Source organism: Lonchura striata, chromosome 2, assembly GCF_050655825.1.
Source record: "Lonchura striata isolate lonStrDom1 chromosome 2, ASM5065582v1, whole genome shotgun sequence".
Lineage (NCBI taxonomy): Eukaryota > Metazoa > Chordata > Aves > Passeriformes > Estrildidae > Lonchura > Lonchura striata.
This window is the reverse complement of record NC_140704.1, coordinates 28,753,985-28,774,623: the sequence shown is the minus strand read 5'-3', so window position 1 is coordinate 28,774,623 and position 20,639 is coordinate 28,753,985. Positions and strand designations below refer to the sequence as shown.

General features: G+C 35.6%; 1 protein-coding gene across 8 annotated transcripts in view; it reads left to right on the top strand.

The window, feature by feature from the left end:
- The window catches only part of DGKB (diacylglycerol kinase beta), a 385,149-nt gene that overhangs the window by 96,766 nt on the left and 267,744 nt on the right, over positions 1-20,639 (top strand). For 5 of the 8 annotated variants that reach the window (XM_085573112.1, XM_021538316.4, XM_021538320.4 and 2 more), the window contains exons 3-4: positions 9,875-9,951; positions 14,206-14,226. The exons of 1 other annotated variant lie outside the window; for it this stretch is intronic. In XM_085573112.1, the coding sequence (XP_085429238.1) occupies positions 9,875-9,951; positions 14,206-14,226 (98 nt within the window). The remainder of the gene's footprint in view (positions 1-9,874; positions 9,952-14,205; positions 14,227-20,639) is intronic. 2 more of the 8 variants (XM_021538322.4, XM_021538317.4) reach the window with 1 other exon arrangement.

Genomic DNA, 20,639 nt, shown 5'->3' with positions numbered 1-20,639 from the left:
GTTGAGAATTTATGTGTTCTTGTTCACTTATTTTAATAGGTGAATAGGGAATTGTAGGAAGTGATAAGAGTAAGAAATAAAGCTTAAGAGAGCAGTGAGCTCTGGCTTCTAAGCCTGTAGAGAACAAGTAACCCAAGTGTATTAAACTGCTTAAATTAAATAGTCAAGCAGATATTGTTTAGGATGATTAGAGATCTCTGTAAATTTGCTTGTGAGAGCTATTTATCTGAATAATGTTATTACCTTGCCAAGTAAGTTTCTGTGAAAATGCAATCTTCCTTAGAGTGTCTCTCCCTGATAGTCTTGACACAAAATGTCATTTGATAAAGTCACAGATAACCCTCGTAGTAGAGTTTAATGCTGCCTTTGTTAATGTGTTATATTATAAGGTTTGTTCTTGCTTGCTGTCTTCTTAGAATCCTGGAATGACAAAGAATTACCCAGTTCCAGCTTTGATATTAAATTGGAAAGGCAGAAGATGAAATCTCTTTGTACTAAAGCCGATACAAAATTCAGGTCTAATGTTTTTGTAGAGAAAGGGAAAAGATTTGAGTTACATCATGCAAATATCAGTAGAAAACAGATCTCCAGGAGTGTGAACTGATCTTAAGGGCTTTCTTTTCCTCTATGTTCTTGCATGATACCTCTCTTCTGTACATTCTATATCTCAAGTATTATCTGGTATGGTTCATACTGTCCATAAAGGCACATAAGAAATTAGTGAGATAAAGCAGTTAATTATCTGAAGAAAGTATTTAATGATGAAAAAAAAAAAATGTGGCAAATTACTAAAAATGCTGTTTAACTATACCATACTTGGAAACATCTGGCTTAGATGGAAACAGAATTTGAAAGTCCATATCTAGAAGATTTACTAAAGTAGCACCTGAACCATTTGTTTCTCAGAGCAATGAGCATAAAACAGATTTCCCAGGATAGATTTAAAATGACAAATGTTAAGATAAATGAGCATATATTAATATTTAAGGTGTGAAAGTATAATAAAATACTGAGCTGCTTTGTTGTAGTAATGAAAATAAGAAAACTCAAAAACTTCCTGGCATACAGTTAACACATAGTTGTAATCTCTTACCAGTTGTTTATTTAATTAAATTTCAAGTTACAGCAATTAGGAGAACAGTATTACCCCAGAAGTTAGGTCTTGAACTAGAACTGACTTTTTTTTTTTTTAACTGATCAGTCTGTAGCATTTTTTCTTTGACTTTTATATTTTAATTCCATCAATTTAGCAGTAAACTTTCTCAGTAGCCTTATAAGGTAGCTGCATGTGTAAATACCACAGTGGAAACAATCTCTGCATCATACCATGCCTTTGTAATTAAGCAATGGTTGGGAGGCTGTGGCTTGTAGGCAGATGTTTGCTAGCAGCCCATTCCTATGGACAACAAAGCTGTTACTTTTTCAGTGACTAACTTTAAACTTTCTGTAATACTAATGTTTCCACAGGCTCAAGACGTGTAATGTTGTAAGTACTCAAAGCTTGGTTCAAAAATTTATATGCCAAGATTTTCAGCCAAAATAGTGATAAATGAGAACTGTTGTTGAAGTGTCAACACTTTCAACATACACAAAATTAAAAATGTCCTACAAAGGAAATAGAAATTGGAGCAACTTTGTAAAAGCAATAATGATTTAAAAAAATATATATTTTTAGCCAGGAGTATTGAGTCATGAACTTTCAGGAAATTTCTTATTATCTAAACTGGAGCACAGTTTTTAAAAATATGAAATACTTGCCCCAAGAGGTCAAATCTGCTTATGCTATCCAAAGAGGTGTGGAACGTAAAGGAGAGGTTGTCTGTTTCCTTTCCCGAGATTGTATATGGCCACCTTGCACTAATTTTTATAGATATTTAATAGATTAGATCAGGTAATGTCTTGCTGATTGCAAAAATTCATCTGAATTCACCAAATTGTGCATATCATGTCTATGTGTTTATTTATATATAAACTAAAATGCAAGGGCTCAGCAACATTGTATGTGTATGTACAGGGTGTATATGTCTGCATCATGTGAAGTCTCTACATACAAATGTAGTCAGGCAATAGAGAATTTTGTACATGCCAAAATACCAATGGCAGTACTACTCTGCTTAATAGATTTTCTGATGGTTTTGATTGCCACTAAATGTTGAAAAGCTTTTGATGGCATTGTCAAGGCTTTTTTCTCTGAGTCCTGAGGGGAACAGGATCTAGTGATCTCTTTTTTAGCTGCTTTTCCTCCCTGCACCAAGCATGAGATCACTAACAAAAGCTTAGGAATAGTATTTAGGACAGAAAAAGGGCAATTCAGTTTATACTGGTACATATTCACAGCAAGTGCAAGAGCCTTCATCATTTGTAGTTCAAGATATCCGATTCATGTGTACCTGTGTTGCTAATTCTCAGTTTTATGACCTAGGTATGTATTTGACTTTAAAGGCTTTGCTCTCATGAGAAACTGTAATAGAGAGTCATGATTACAAGAAACACAGATTTTTGTGATGTCAAGAATCATCACTGTATAAACATTTAAAACTTTGTAAGAGGAAGGGTAAAATGAACTTGATACTTTGGAAACAAAAAACATGATAAAGCAAAATGGGGAAAAAAATTGTGCTCAATAAGAGGAAAAAAATAATTTCAAGAACTGTCTGTGCTGTAAGGAAGAATGGAAGGAGCAGATGTAGCTTTGAAATTTTGTCTTGCAATATATACTATTCGATAATTTTTGAAGCCATAATTGAAGTTTGGGTTAAATAAACTTCAGCTTTAGGTTAAATAGATTATGAGTTCAACGTATACAAATACAAATATCACAGAATCAATAGGGTTGGAAAGACCTCCAAGATCATCAAATCCAACCTTCTACTGAATGCCACCGTGCCCATTAAAACATATGGGTAGTACCCATGGAAGTACCATGCCACTTTTTTGGACACTTGTAGGGAGGACCAGTCCTCCACTTCCCTGAGGAGCCTGTTTCAATGCTTAACCACAATTTCAGTGAAGAATTTTTTTCCTTCTAGGCAGCCTCAACCTCCCCTGGTGCAACTTGAGGCTGTTTCCTCTTGTTCTGTTGCTGGTTGCCTGGGAGAAGAGACCATCCCTCACATGGCTACAGCCTCATTTCTAGGAGTTGTAAAGAGTGATAAGGTCTCCCCTGAGCCTTCTTTCCTGCAGGCTGAACAATCCTTGTACCCTCAGATGCTCCTTGTAGGGCTTAAGACAGACCCTTCTCCAGCTCCGTTGCCCTTCTCTGGACACACTCTAGCACCTCAATGTCGTTCTTGTTGTGAACACAGGATTTGAGGTGTGGCATTTTGGGGAAAACAGTAACAAGTCAATTAGTATATTTTTTAAAATGTGTATTTCAAGACCTTTAGAAATATCCTTAATAATAAACTTATAATGCTATTTCCCTATTCCCACTTAAAATCAGAAATAATACCTGCTAAATTTCTAACCAAACTAATTTGACTCTTCACTACTAGTTAGTGCTTAGGTTTAGTGTTTGGAATGAAATACGTTGTCAACAGTATTCTTTCCTTAATTTAATAGGCAGTTGTTTCATCATCATTCTAAATGAAAAACTTTTGAGCTGGGAGCCTATTTCGGATTATATGACCAAAAAATAAAAAGGAAATGAGAAAAGGTTTGTATGAGCTGTCAAACTCAATTGTGATGATGGGATCTGAGGATTGGAGAAGCTTCCAAGCATTCTCCTCCTTCCTGGTCTCAGTGTGAGGTGTTCTTAGACAGGCTGACAAACTCTTGCTTGCCCTGACCCCAGGGAGATGACCAATTCCTGGCTTGGGGGTTGCTCACTGCCAGCTGTGGTGAATGGGACAGACCCTGGTGGTCAGGGCCTGTCCTGCTGACCCAGAGGATCCATGGGATCCTGGTCCCACAGAGCCCAAATATTCACAGCAGCCTGATATTCTCAGTCTTCCTCTCAGAGATGTACTCTGAGGGGCTTTCAGACTGTTGAAAGTGTAATTTTCAGAATGTCAGAAAATAAGAGAGTCCAAATGACACTGAGAAAGTTAGCTGGAGTAATTTTAAAATGCAAAAATGTGATACATTCTTTTTCTTCTTTAACAGTTTTTGAGTACACTCAGGACTTAGCTCCAGTTCTGCACAAGTTCTGGAGTCTGTTTTCATCCTTTATTTATTTCTTCCTTTGAAAGCTCATCCCACTAGCAGACTAAAATTAAGCCTTCCCAGCTCCCTGTTGTTTGCCATATACTTTTCACTTGAACGTCTGCTTAGGGAAGAGGGATTTGGTGGACATTTTTTATTAATGTGGACTAAAGATGTGTTGGCACATGCAGTCAATATTGGTTTTTTTTTCGCAAAGAAGTCCTTGTCTAAGTGTCATTTAGTTCATAGCAATGGGTAAAATGAATCTGTCTTGCCGAGTCCCAGCAGGGAGGATGGATGGAAGAGGCAGATAGTGTTTTGGGTGTCAAGAGGAGGATTTCCTCTGCAGCAGGAGCTGCTGCTCTCTCTTGTTCTGCCTCCTCCATTCCCTGTTGCAGAAGTCACTTGCCACTGTATTTATTTAGGAAGCATCATCCAATTCTGACTGAGTTTCTAAGAAGCATTTTTCCGAAGTGTCATAGAATTCAATGAGAATGTAATTTGGAGGGTGAAGTTCAATTCTTCCGATTACTGTTACCCAAACCACTGGTAGCAGCAGGTTTGGGGAGGTCTTCTTTAGAACAGTGGACAGTGATTGCCTTCTCGTCTTGGCCACTCTTTGCAAGGCCACAATAAGTTTTAAATTCTCATTACAAGGAAGCCAAAATCAAGTGTTTAAAGGTTTTTAATGTTTGTTTTGTTTTATAATTTGCATCAAAAGACCAGTTAAAAGTCATGAACCAAAACCAAGGTGTGACCTGCAATGGAAGCTTTGGCAGTGAGCCTGCAGCCCTAGATATGGGCAACAGAGGACATCTAAGTCTCTCCTTTCTGCCAGTTCAGTAACAACCATCAGGCATCTCTTACCAGCACAGATGTGCTACAGCCCTGAGTAATGCTTCATGAGCCGCTCTTACTGAAACAACCTCTTTGTGAAGAGGTGAACAGTTTTTACTCAGTGGTGCTGCATATAGGTTTGTTGGCAGGCCTGGTCTTTATAATATACTGGAATTTCTAGACCAGTAAAGCTTTGGATTAAGCACAGCAGTAGCTTGAGTAAAAGCATTGTCCTGTTCTCTGAATGAAATGAACTAGGTAAAAAGAAAAAAAAGGTTGTGCATGTAAATTTAGATACACACACATTACCGTATTGTTGTATCCACAAAAGAAAGTCCATAGAATAAGAACCTGTCTAAAAATAGTAATGCCAACTGATTGCTGGATTTCTCTCCGTGCTTCTCTTTGGTTTATCTGTCAAGAAGAGCTTTTGAGTTTGAGTTAGGCTTTGTTGGCATGCAGAAAATTGTATACATATGGTTGGACCTTTTGCTTTTCTAAGTCATAATAATATGTATAGAAAAACTCCATGAAGCTTTTATATTTTTTATACCTACGATGTGTTTCATATTGTGTTAAGTTTACAAAAGGCATATGGACATAGAAACTGGTTATTACTTTACATGTTATTGTAGGTGTTAAAATTAGTTATGGTCCAATAAATAATAAATATGCAGGTTGTTATGACTTTCTGTTGAGAATTATAATCAAAATCATTTTTTTCTAATGTTTATTTCCTTTTAAAATGAAAAGTATTTCTGTGTACCTAGCATGTGAGTTCTATGTAAGTTGTCTTATGAGTCTTTTTTAAGGAAAAAAATATTTTGAAAAAAGAGGATGAGGGATGAGAAGAAAATGTAGGAAAAGTGTGTGATCTGTGCAAGTTTTCCATGTGTTTTATGTTTTCTGATTACAGGAGAAATGGTAAACATAATTCCAGTCTCAACTGAGTGCTCAATTTTCTACATCTGAAGTTGAGTCACTTTAGAAAGTGAATAATAATTGTTAATGTGGGCTAAATCTCAAACTGTTTTGAACTTAGTATGTAAATTTGTCTTCAGTTATAAAAAGGACCTTTGTCAGGGCTGAGAGATAGTTGAGAAAAAAACAAGTCATTTTGATACTTTTGCTTTCATAGATGCAGGTTTCATATTTCCCATGTCATTATTTTAATTGTTTTGCCTTTATTCTTCATCCTAAGTCACATCTTTATCGTTTTGGAGCCTTAATTTAAAACAAAATTTCTGCAGCATGGTGTAGAATCCAGCTACTTTTCTCCCATTTAGTTGTAATATCTTTTCAATTAGCAGTCTTTCACACCATGCCTTTCCCATTTATTCTGCCCCAAACTCACTGGGGTGTGAGGTAGGAAATGGCATCTCACCTCATCCAAGGCAAACTCTGAATCCTGGGTCAGAGTTTCCCTTTTTCTCCTTTCACCCTCTTGACTAAATGCAAATTGTAACAGAAGATGGGTTGAGCAGCAAGAGCTGAAATCAATTCAGGCAGGGGACAGAACTGAAGGTCTTTTGTATTTTGACTGAATACCTAAAGCACTGCCCTAGTGGGTAATAAAAAATAACAAAATTGTAAAAGCAAAGAAAAGAGAGATTATTCATGAAGCAAACATCATATTTCAAACTACATTAAATTTGTATTGTGCCAGCTATAACTTTGCAGGTAACATGGGATTTTTGCACTGCCATGATAGGCTATATACTATATATACACATATTTGGAAACCGTCACTCTTGAGGAGAGCTTGAAATGCAGAGACTTAACAAAGAAAGAAATTGTCCTTGATTTTAAAAAGAGCTAAGTGTTTAAAACCATATTTGTGTTTTAACATGAGCAGTGCCTATGACTTTACTGAAATTGCTCTGAAGTGCTAAGATGCTAAGGTGTGCAGAGCATCTGTACTTTTAGGAAACAGAATACAGGTTCTGTTCTGATGTTTGTGTTTCCACCAACATTTTACAGCGATTATTTAAATAATTTGGATCAGAAAAACTGTAAAGAAATCCATACCATTGTTTTAACCTCCTATTTATTTCCTATTTTTAGAAAAAACAATCTTGGGAAAAAATTCTAGATACTTTGTATATATTTTCTCAATCTTTTTTTCTTATTTTTTGATGAAAAGCATATACTTAACTGTTTTTTAAGTGGAATTGATAACATTTTATTGGAGTTTCTATTCCATACAGCTTCGAGGACAGTTTTTTGTTGGCTTTTTGGTTGTTTCTTTTTTAATGTGATTCCTGAAAAAGAGTAGAAAATGATCCTATTCTTCATATCAGTTTAGGACAACTTATTAAAGCTGGAACATGTTCCCAATATTAGTTTGCCTACTTGAGGCTGAGGAAGAAGAATTAATTTTTTCTGAGGGTTGTCAGCACTGTTAAGGAGCATGCAGGCAGAAGATGGTGTGTTGGCATTCTTCTTAAAATATCGATATGTCATTTTGAACATTTTGAAAGATCTCTGTTCTAGCTTGGATACTGTCACATGAACTGAAAAAAATGATTGGATGACTATGAACAAAAGATTGTAAAAAATGATTGTGCCTTGGCAATAGTATTCGAAATAATTGCAGCCCCTGACCTGAACGTGTAAATCTTTTCAAAAGTTTTGCTGGACAACTAGAGCAGAATTTACATTATTTTCTTGACAGTAATTTCAAACATGAAGGCGATGCTTTTTGGATGCAACTGTTTTAAACTCGTGCATGAAAAAGGTGAAATGTTGTTGTTACAATAGAGCATATTTTCTTTCTTGATATTTGATTAGGAAAATATAAAAAAAATTGGAAAGCAAGAATTTAATTTAATTTCAATAAGTAATGGAACATAGGTTTCACTTTTAATTGTAATTGCGTAAGCATAATACTGATTTAAAGATTAATAGACTAGCTGACAAAATATTAAATGAAAGCATAGTCATTGCTGAAAGAAAACCTCAAGACATTGTTTTAAAACCACTAGAAAGCACTCAATTTCTATTTTATTTATGTATTTTTTTAATTTAGATAATAAAAGATGTGTAGAGAGACCTTGCTGTTTTTCTATTTGATGTTTGTGTTTAAACTTTCTTCCAAAGTTCAGAAAAATCCTTTTTTAAGATGAGGCTCAATCACCTCTGTCAAACATCTGCTCATCTCACACTGCTACTTTTGTAGTTATTGCCATCATTACCATAAGATACAATGATTTTTATATACAACCATGTATGTGAATACTGAAAAATATATTAAAATAATAGAGACCAAATAAAAATAAATTTTGGTCAGTCGTCAGTTTGTGTTCTTGTCCTGGTCAATAAGTGTCTAACCCACCAGCTTGTAAATTACAGCTGATAATAAAATGTGTCGCTTAACATATTTATTTATTTATTCTTTTTTACATAAAGTTGTGATTTTTTTTCTTGCAATTCAAATGACACAGTAATAAGATTACAGATTATTTTACCACGTAAATATTTGCATTGATTGCTTGTGAGACCTGCTAAACTCCATTGCTTATATTTGACAGTAACATTGAAATACATCCAATTAATGAAAAGAAACTATTTTATTGGGGCCACATAGACTCAGATGTTTTTATTTAATAAAATTTGGTAAACGAAAAATGTTGGGAAAAGTAATTTTTATTACTGTGTAAACTGTGTATGCGAGTGGGAGGGAAACACCTCCTCCCAACACCACTTAAAACTGAATTTTAGTGAAGTATCCTGTTTATAGCTGCTATGAACCGTTACAGAATTCTTACATAACTATTGTTCAAATCCTTGGCTGCTACATTTTCTGCTTTCAGGTCATATAATTTGCTAAATTTATGTTTTAGAGTCACTTTTAAGATGCTGTATTTCCTTAAAATCTACGAACTATTATAATGCCTTATTTTGTTGATTTAATTAAGAAACTGCATATTAGGTCCTAATGTTTGTAATATCAAGTACCTAAATAATTGCTCTAGAGAGCCCTGATCTTGTTTCACTCTTTGCATCTCTCCTTTACTTCCACGTTTTGTTGTAGAAATAAGATTGCAGATGCAAAGTTCACCTATTCTCTTATTCACTGCTTTGGTACTCATTACTAGTTCATGGTGTTGTGGCACATTTGACCATTGTACATTTTAAAGAAACAAATGAGTTAACATTTGTTTTTCTTGTATTGCTGAGGTATTTAATATGGAAAAGATGGCTATGTGCCTGATGAGTTCTAAATGAATCTTAATTCAAGGGTTTAATGTAATTTCAGCTTATGGAAATAATTGCACAAAGTTTAAAAGAAAGGGAAAATTATATCTACCTGATTCTGAACTGCAGGGATTTATTTGCACAGTTCTGTTAGACAAAAGTTACTGAAGGTGATAGTTTTTCAAATACCTGAGAGGTCTGCAAAAATTGAGGCTTTGAGAGCAACATTTGTTTTCTGTGATGTGACCACTGAAAGAGTTTTTTTTCTGGAAGGTTACCATTTATCTTGATATTGTCCAGCTCCTCTACTCACTAGCAGCTCTGCCAAAGGAGATTTTGTACTGCTGGTGGAAATGACCATGTTTTGTGGTTGACTCAAGGACAAGTAAAATGACTTGAAGTAGTCCTGAAAAAAACACCTACAGAAATACTCTATTTTACAGTTAAGGATTAGATCAAAGATTATTTTTTTCCTGAGCATTTTGTGTTTACTTGCTGGTTTTTACAGTACTTAAAAAGGTAAAATATGTTCTCATTTTCTTTGTGCCCACAGCTCTCATACAGCTACAGAAAATTACTAATGTGCATTGCGAAAAGCTATTAGCAGTTTTGATAGTTGTTTTTTTAATTACAGTTCATATTATGCAAATCAGTCTTCTGTATTTTTAATTTCTCTCTCTTTATTTTTTTTATCCAGATTCCACCAAGAAAATTAAGGATGTCTTAGAAGAATTCCATGGCAGTGGTGTGTTAGCAAAATATAATCCTGAAGGGGTAATTTTTCTTGTTTCTTAATGATCAGAAATGATGGGCGCAATTAGTAGATTATATAGCATTCTTAGCATTTTAAATAGAAGATTATTTATAAATCAGGTATTTGGGGTATTTGAAAGTTTTTTGAAAGCAAAATCCCAGGATGTCATATGATCTGGAATATCCCTGTAGTCAGTTGGGGTCAGTTATCCCAGCTGTGCCCCTTCCCAAATTCTTACATATCTTCAGCTGCTTCACTGGTGGGCTGGTGAGAAAAGGCCTTGACTCTTTGTAAGTAACTAAAACATCCCTCTGCTATCAGCACTGTTCTCAGCACAAATCCAAACAGCTCCATGCAAGCTGCTGTGAAGCAAATTCACTCTTATCCCAGCCAAAATCAGCAGACAGATCCCCTTCCCCTTCTCTCCCCCACCCCGCCAAAATAAAAACCAAACACCCAAAACACCTCCACAACCCTTATTAATAGGGTTTTCAAGTGTCTGAAGATTGGAAATGTTAAGCATGGTTTCAAAAGTTGTAAAAGTGAAGTCCATTAAGATTTCTTTTGAAATTCTGTTTCCCTTGTGTTGTTTCTGGTGGGATTTTCTGATGTTATGAAACAAAGAATTCAACTGAAAAAAAGCTATACATGCATATTGTCACTACAGATTCACCACTAGACAAAGTATTCTGATTTGGCTGGAAGAAAAAGACAGATTGTTTTCTTTTCTTATTCTCAATTGAAATTTACATTTGCTTAGCACATCCTAATAGTGTGATTCAGAATGTAACTAAATAAAAACCTGTTTCAGTAATGTTTCTAAAAGTAATATTTCTGACTGTGCTCACGTTATGTGAAATTCAGAATAGAAACATGTGCTAACCATTATGAAAATTACTAGGTCTTACATTTCAGGATGTAAAATGCAAAAAATTATTGAAAATATATCAGCAATAATGCAATTATATTAACTAATGAATTATAGCTTTTTAAGTATTGAAAAATCATTTGATGCTTTGAACTTGGCCAGGCATAATGCTAGTCATTTTAGTCAGTTTCTGAGGAAAAAAAGATTAGTAATTCAGTAAAATAGTGTGAGTTCATCCTGTAAATGATCATCTTAGATTTAGTTAAATACATTATAGGATTCTAGTTAAATACATTCATAGAATATAAATGGATGGGAATGTTATGAACATCCACAGGCTGTAGGACCTCCCTTACCTGCTTTTTGTTAGAATGTAGACATACTCTTTGTTTTGTTCCTTTTTTTTAGGAAAAATGTGTACTGATAAAATGGTATTAATCTATTATATGATTTTCATCTAATTCTTCACGTATTTTCAGTCATCATACATGTTCAGTTTTGTGAAGTGTACCCTATTAAAGTAAAAAATAACTGCATTTTATGTGTATTTAAATAATATGTTGCCATATAGATAAAATATTTTTGAATTGTCAATTGTATATAAACATGATTATCTAAAGTGATGTGATTAGTCTCTTTTAACAAAGTGATTCTTCCCATTTGGGGCTACATGGAAGTTGAGTCATGACAAGATGAGTACCCAAGAAAACTGCTCTGATTGAAGGCAGGTGAATTGGCAAAATCTGTGCAAAGCTGGAATTAATGAGCACAGTTGGTGTTGAGATGAGTCTGTGGCTCTGCATGGTGTCTCCCTGTTCTTCATTTCACAGGTCTTCATTTGCAGAATTCTACCAGTGTACTGAAACATCCAGAGCAGCAGAGTACCCAGGGCAGGGAACAGGACAGGAGAAGGGTAGGGGAAGAAGGAATCCAAGACAGGCATCCTGTGATGACTTCAATGTCTTCAGCAGGAATCAAGCTAATCACTACTCCTGGGTCAATATTGGCCCTAGGCTAACCCTGACAACTTTTGTACTCTGCTAACTTAGCACTTAGACTTCAGTGGGTGTAACATAATGAAAACATAGCTAGCAGCAAAGCTACTTTGGATCTAGTAAGATTTGTTAGCTCAAGGTTCATGCCATAGCTGAACTAGAAGCAAAGTGGCTGAAATTTTCTCTGGCACTGAGTGAATATTCAATTCTGACAAGCAAACTGCCTTTGCACAGGTGTGTCCATATTTTTGGCATGCATTCAGCATGCTGTGTGGATAAACTCTTTACAGAACGATCTGCAAGTTGATTTTATGTGGTTGGATGAGGACTCTGTGGATTTGGTACAAGTGATTAACTATTATCTGTAAGTGAGATGACAAAAATTAACTGATCCAGCTGGCATAAGTCTTAATATAGCTATTTGTTTCCATATATTATGTACAACACTTCTGCTTTGTTTTGTTTTGTAGAGGATACCATCATATTGTCATTTTACCTTTCTCTTTCCTAGATGGTTATAAAGACTCCAAGTGGTTTAAGTCTTGTTCTACCAAAAGATTATGCCATTTTCTTACCAGTAAACATGGGTCACAGACCTATGGCAGATTCAGCAAAGTGATATATTTACTTAAATATTTACTTAACTATTTAAAGGGTTCAGGAATTTATTCCACACCATTGGTTCTACAATGCAGTTTTTAATCACAGGCTGATCTAATGGAATGCAAATAGCAAAAGAAAAGCCATTGGTATTCAAAACTTGTTACCTGAAATAATCTGGTTTGCTTTATATTATTTTATATCTTGTGGAGTTTAGGATTTTAGGATTAGGGGAAGTGTTGTATATAATTATCAGAAGGTTATCTACTATAGGGAGTTTATTTATGGAACTTTTACTCTGTGACTTCAATGTAAGGGAGATGTCTGAAACTTCTACAAATACTACTGAACACCTGCCCTTTCATGTTCTTCTCTAAGTCAATATCAAAGACGTAATTAAGAATAGATTTTATACATGGTATAAGACACATAGTTTAAGACCAGCCTCTTGGAAAGCTGTGATTGATAAATATTCTTTTCATAATTTGAGATCTATTTATAGTAATTCATCCATTTCACTTTGAGGGGAGCATTGAATAGGATGACAAGAACTAGGAAAAGAGATAGAGGTAAAGACACTATCTAAATGGGCAGTAAGTACACAGCATTGTGTGCTTGTAGACCTAGTGTTGGCATCCTTTTTGAGTGCATCCTAATTTTCTGTTTACAGAGGAGTCCATTGGTTTTCTTGGCCACCTGAGCACACACTGGCCCATGTTCAACAGACTGTCAAGCAGCATCCCCAGCTGCTTTTCTGCTGGGCAGCTTTCCAGACAATATTCCCCCAGCCTGTGGAGCTGCCTGGGCTCACTGTGCAAGTGCAGGACTGACATTCAGCCTTGCTGAACCTCATGTCACCGGCCTTAGCCCACTGATCCAGCCTGTCCACATACCTATGCAGAGCCTTCCTACCCTCAAGCAAGAAATCAAAGGTCTTTCCCAACAGGGCATCATTCTCAGACTGACTAAGGTGCAAGACATACCTTTGTCCAGATCATTGATAAAGATAATTCGACAGGACTTGGTGGGTCGTGGGAAACACAACTTCCTACTAGCTGCCAACTGGATATAACTCCACTGACCACCACTCCCTAGGCCCAGCCACTGGGCCAGTTTATTACCTAGCAAAGGTGCACCTGTCTAAGCCATGAGCAGACAGTTTCTCCAGGAGAATCCAGTGTTCAAGGCTGTACTAAAAACCTTCAAGGTCTTTTCCAACCTTGATGACAACGATTCTACAGAAGGTCAGATAGACAATATCTTCATATACTAAGCAGGTCACCTTGTCACAGAAGGGATTTAGGTGTTAAGGACCCAGGAGTCAAGCAGGATCTGCCTTTATGAAAGTCCTGCAGGCCTGGCTTGATCCCCTGGTGCTCCTATATATGTCATGTGGTGGCACTGAAAATTGTCTCCATGATCTTTCCACTTGTATTTTAGAATATTCAGTTCTGATAACTGAATTCATTTTCATTTACAGCTCTTCTTTTTAACAATTTTTTATGATTTTTTTCAAGTACACGTGGAAGAAATACTAACATTGTATTTATTTATCTTGGTTGTCTGTCATTGCATGTTTAGAAATAAATTGCTTGCACTGTCTAATAAAGACTAGAGAGCTGAGCTGACTTAAGCATTTTCTTGATTTATGAGCTAATGCAAGAAAATGGGGTAGTCCATCTAATATCTTAAACCTGCTCATCTAAATCACTAACCTTTCATTAAAAATACTTCATTACAAAGACAGAGCTTGAGTGTTATGACACTGCACTAATGTATGTATGTTCTTTCTTTCCTTGCATGTGTTACAGAAACAAGATATACTTAATCAAGTAAGTAATGCTAATTTGATTTTTTCTTTCTTTATGCATAAGTGCAGTATATTTTATTTTGTAGGCTTCCACTGAAATTTACTTATTAATAAATACTGCATGTGGCTATTTTTTCTAATAATAAAGTAATATTTAAATCTGAAACAAGAATGCATTCCTTTTCTACTGGCAGAATTTTTCACTGAGGGAATTTCATTTTTGTCATTCATAGTACATACTTTTACTAACATTAATTGAGTTGAATATGAGAAATAAGTTAAGAGCAAGTAATTGACTTGTTCCATACTTGTAATGGAAACTTCTCTTTACTGTGAGATCTCATAATGGTCTGTATTATTCTGAAATGACAAGAACACATCTCAGGAAAAAATATTAAATACTGATTTCTATAACCATATAATACCATTTATATGTAGCAGGCTTAAAATTGCAGATTTAATAATTTGAATAAAGCTTATGCTGTGCTTTAAGCGATTATGACTTTACAGCAATTAAAAGAGAAATGGTTAAAATGCTGATTATCAACCCAAGAAGCTGCACCTGAGAATATTCAGTAGCCTCAAACAAGGTATAAAAGTAAAATGGGAGAAAAAAAAAAGAAGGAAAAGAAGAAGGACTAATCAAACAAATCAAATTAACTATTTTTTAAGTGATCTAGTTATTCTTTCTTGGTAACACAAAGGTGTTAAAAACCTCCAGCTTTGATGTTCTGGGAAGAGGCAGCCAGAACATGAGAACAATGAGAAAGTCAAGAGAGAGAAAGGGAGAGTTTTGTAGGAACCACTAACTTTCAAGGGTCAGAGGCCAGTTGAGCTTTTGGAGATGTGCTAGTAAGAGCAGAACTCCACACTGGCAACAGGACTTTCTTCAGATGACCAACACTATTTATTTCTTTAATAGGATAACAGAGTGACTTCAGAAAGTCCTGAAGGAGAAAGTTTCAATATTAAAGCAGTGTGTCTCTGAGCAATCTTGAGTGTAATCTCATCATTATTCAGCTAATTACTTTGTCAAATGAGTAGGTGAATAATAATAGAATCAACAAACTAAGTGAAATCTGGGAATTAATATCACGCTGGAAAAGCTTGATGTAATGAATGCACGTTTACAGAGTAGAGTGTTGTGTACCCTGGTCCAGCTGGCATTGTCAGATAAATTGGCATGTTGATCCCAAGATGAATGCAAAGTGTCATTGTGGTTTAGTCATGAAGAGGAGAAGGATGTTACTGGCATGTTGCAACAGTGTTCCTGTGGCCACGGCAGTCTGCAATATAGACAAAACTTGTAAAAAGAGGTAGTGTCTTGGGCCCAATGACATTAGTGGAAAAGTAGTTAAAATTTCAAGCACACAGGAATATGGTTTGAAAGGATATTTTGTGTTCTTTGCCTCGGCAATGCTCTTTGATGTGACAGAAAATATTAAATTGCTGTAAAGATCTTGCTGTATTATAATATATTATGTGAAGTATTTCCACTACAAATAGGAAGATTTAATTTTCTATAAAAAAGGTACTGCAGAAGTCACATCTTTCTACTTTTGTCCAAGTGATGGGATGAAGTGAACTCAAATTGGAACTAATTTACAGAAGGTTAGTAGGATGTGCAGAATTAGCATATATAATGTAGGAGAAGCCTGTCCCTCACATGCAAGAAGCTTAAGTTGTATCTTGATAGCTACAGAAGAAAAGAATGTAGCATATTGTGTGTATCATCAGCAGAAACCTCTAGGTTTCAGACACTGGGTACTCTTTTTCTGGCTCCATGGGCAAAATTTCTAGGGAAAGCTTTCTGGATGCCTAGAGAGTAGGGAAGCCTGCCAGGCAGAGATGTTGGCAGTCTGGCTGGGCGCCGGCGTTCTGTGGAGCGTGTTGAGGCACTGAGGTGTAAAATATTTCAGATAGTCAATTTCTGCTGCAAAACCATTCCATTTTGAACATTTTTTATTATCTTTACTGGTCTCTCTCTATCTCCTTTAGTCAGTCTGTGCTACCAGTGCTAATCTTCTTTGATATCCTCCTTTCCTTTTGATACACTTCTGTGACCTAAGAACTTACTTTTATCCTTTTTTCCCTTTACATTATTGTATTGCACAGTAGTCTATGTTTAAACTTTGTGAACTTATTACCACTTTAATTTACATGTCACATGTTAAAAAAGAGAAAGAGCTTTAGACAGACTATTTATGATGGGGGGGTGTTATTTTTTTGTTTTCATTGTGAAGAACAATATATTATGTTTTGTATTTTTTATTGTGATGACTACAGCTATGCTTGATTCACCTGCATGGTGGCATCTAGATAAGGTTTATGAAACTGCATAGGAAAACAAAATATAGCAAAAATACTTACAGTCATGATTTACTGCAAGAATTAATCAGCAAATCAAAATGTCTTGAAGTCTTCTTGTGCAGTAGATACTGATATATACGATTGTATACATGTATAATTGAGCAGATGCCACTGTTCATATATTTTTAATTATTTCTAAGCTTTTATACTATACTTTTACTCTACTATAATTTTAAATACTAGTGAGGAGAAATTCAAACTTAGGTCAATTATTGCAGCACCTCTTTTACTAAAATCTGTACATTTACTTAGTATGAAGTGGATATAACTTGTTGACAGATTAAATTTGACAGGGACACTTTTAACCTTATTTTGTTGATGTATGTTATTATTCCAGGTGAAGATTCCAGTTAGGGTCAGATTGTGTTAAATCTCAGCAAACTGTTCATTCATGAAGTGAAAGTTTGTTAATTTGTATTCTTTAAAACTTAAAGAGGGAGGCGTGAACAGTAACAGGTAACATGACATTGTCATGTATTACTTTTCTTACTAAAAAGTTGTGGCAAGTATTTTTAAAAAATGTAGCAGAAATATCCTCCACAAAAATTTGCAATGCACAGGTAATTACAGGTAATATATATGAGAATACCACTTCCATAGAACATGCATAGGAAAATGATTTTTCTTAATTCTAAGCATGTTATGAAAATACCAGTTCAGACATGTTTGCCCATGAGTAGATTTTTACAGAATCTGCACATGCAGATACATTTTTTGTTTCAACCAGAACTTTTTGTCATAACTGACAATTTTTGGGGATTCATTAATTTTGCTATTTTATTTGGCTTTTGTCTGAACTATGCTACCTACCCCATTTTTCCTGACCAATTCTTCTAGGACAGAATGCAAACTTTCTGTTTATCACTTTGTTTGATATGTAATAATTTCAAGTAGATTTTGAATTATGATCTCCTACAAGAGCCTTCTAAAAGTGTGTGATTCATCACTCTTCTTAAAAAAGAAATCTCACCTTTGTATAGTAAATGTAGCATATTCACTAAGTAAAATACAAGTTCTTACATGTGTAGTACTGCCAAGCCTGCTGCATCTCCCCCTCGAATCCCCTGTGGAGCCCAGCCAGCTGGGCAGCGGGGCGAGGCGGGCAGAGGGAAGGAACTTCTCCTTGGATCCCGGGGCTTGGAGAAGCTCCCTCGTGAGTCCAAAGACGAGCTGGTCCCACAAGCAAAGGAAAGAGGTGCTCTCCCTCAGGATTAGTTCCAAAGTTTAATGAGGGCCTGGAGAGACCCCAGGCCACATCTGACCTTGAAGGACATCCAGAGCAAGAGAGAGAGGGCCCCGCCCAGATCAGCCCATACAGGGGGCAGGAAACCCGAGCAGGCAATGGGGAAGGACATGGGAGCGGCTCTCGGGGGCAAGGCCTCAGAGTGACCCCTGAGGAGGGGTGGGGAGGAGCCCCAGCCAGGGTCCAGTTACCTGGTGACCCTGGGAGAAGGATCTGGACAAAGGGGAAGGGTCACCAGGTGATGGACACATCACCTGGGAGGAGACAGGGGGATGGGTTGGGGTTTGATGGACATACAGGTACTGATGGGAAAGCTGGCATGGACAAACAAGTACAAAGAGGGGATGTGGAGGGACAAACCAGTATGAGGGGATATACAGTGCAAACACAACTCTACAATATATTAAGGAAAACCTGCTGATAAAAAAGCATTTGGGTTTTTTTACCTGCATGTAAGTTTGAGATGAGACTGCAGTAGCTGGTGAATACATTTCAGATTTATTTTGGTAATTAGTATAAATTATTTTTTATAACATGAAAATGTTATGCTTAAAAATCTAATTATCGCATAAAAATGGAGTTTTCCCATTTCCATTTTGTTGAGCTTACTTCTTTGAAGAGCTGGGGGGAAATTTTGGCAGTAATTTACATCTGCGTATTGGTAATATCCAAATATTATTTGTCCATACAGAGTATTTGGTAGGAGCAGCCTGTGAGCATGTTGGTTTTAAATGGTTTTTTTACAATATTCATGTCAGTAGATACGAATTTGAATGCTGATATAGCTAAGAAATAGTTTTGTTTGATTACCAGGATTTTCAAAATTAATTATGTAAATACCGTGTTACATGGAATGCTTATATTAGAAAATGGTAACGGCTTTGAATTTAAACTGAATTTTACTGATGCCCAAAGCCAGTCTTCATGAGGAATTTAAAATTTGATTCAAATGAACATTTAAAATAAATTTTCAACGCCAAGAACTTACACATTCTCATGTGATTCATGGGTTTTAGCTTGTTAATTCTCTGTATATAGTCTCTCCACTTTTTACCATATCTTTTGGCATTGTCAGGTTTTGATATGTGATAATCAATGAATCTTCAAGACTGACTTTTGTGGGAATGCTTTAGCACTGGTATTCACAGCTAATCACATAATTGTCACTAATGCACTCACATTAGTATTTGCCAGTGTTGTCATAGCACAATGTATGAATCAAGGCCCAGTAATATCTACTCTTATTCAACAGTTCATTTTTCACATATTGGGTCAATATAAATAGTTTAAAAAGAAATAATCAGTTAAAGGAACTTACCCAATCCCAAAAAATAACCCAGAGCAATTACTGTCAGTAGATAAAAGCTGATTATATTTTTGGCACCATTCAGAGATCAGACAACAGAATTTTAAAAGTAATCAATTGAAAATTACATTTCAACATAATTCTCTTTCCATTATGTGTGAAATGTTATTTTTAATAAATTAAAACCATATGTCATGGAAGTATCTTGAAATGAATTCTTTGTGTTTTTTTCTTTTCTCTCTTACATTCTGTTTTTCAAGATGCTGAAAATAGTGGCTTATGCTGAAATATTTTGTACAAATCTAAAAGGAGAAAAGACCAAAAAGAATGTGGTATTTTAAAAGAATTTATGGGTGGAGATTAATTTCAAACACTAGATCATGTCTTGTTCTCATTTATGTGGTCAGTGTGGAGGGGAGGAATAAAATGAGTATTATTCTACCCCTCCCTGCCCTGCTTCATCCACAATGGCAACTCTTTTGTCAAGAGACTATTAATTTTTTGGTGTCTTGTGATGAGAAACAAAGTAGAGTGATACAGCTTCTCTTCCTTCTTTCAACATATCATCGAGAGAAACTGGTTGTTATATTTACACAGGCTGGGAAAATATAGGAGACAGACTTCTACTGCAGTTTTTAGGATAGATCCTGAGTAATTTCTTAATAGATTATTGGTTCTCTTCAAATGTGTTAGTGTGGTAGGAGTTAAAATACTTTGTAGCAAAGTTTAAAAACTTTTATATAAAAAGATGCAAAATTTTCTTTGTATATATTTGGTTTTTCACTGAGGAATCATGTTTTCTGTATTCTCCATATTGTGATATACTGAATTTTGATGTCTATACTGTGTAAAGTTCTGTGTTGGCACAGAACATACATATAAAAGCCTAAATCTTCAATATAAATACTTGGATTTTTCTTACTCTTACATATCTGTGTTTACTATCATTAAAGCAGAAAAGCAAGTTACAAAATTGAACAGCTTAACTGCTTTAGGAGAAAGGACAAAGTCAAATACAAATGGTGTTTGTAGATGGAGTTCAACCTCTTCCTCTTTGTTGCTCAAGGTGTTAGGAGCCATTCTGCTGCTTGGGACAGAATCAGGCATTTTAAGGCATCTCCATAGCCTATTGTAGCCATAATTGGGAGATAAAGACCTGTGGCTTTAGCTGAGTGTTGGCCTATATGTGTGATACAAAGCTAGAAGAAACCTGAAATTTTCTGTCATTTTGCCATGCAAAATCATAACTGCTACTTGGAAACCAGGCCTTCAATTCCTGTTCTTCCTGCGACTGAGACTCACCCTCTGTATAGTAGCACTAAATTAGTGTAATGTACTTATCAGTGAGTGCTTGAGAAGAAACAGCACTCTTATCATAGTAATTGGAGATGTTTTAAAGCATATTAAGCATAGACTGATGTACATTTCTTTTTCCTTGGAGTCTCTTCTATTCTGCTTATCTGGGATTTAAAAGAAATTGAAGTGTGGGAAGCAAGAGCTTTGCTTTATGCCATTG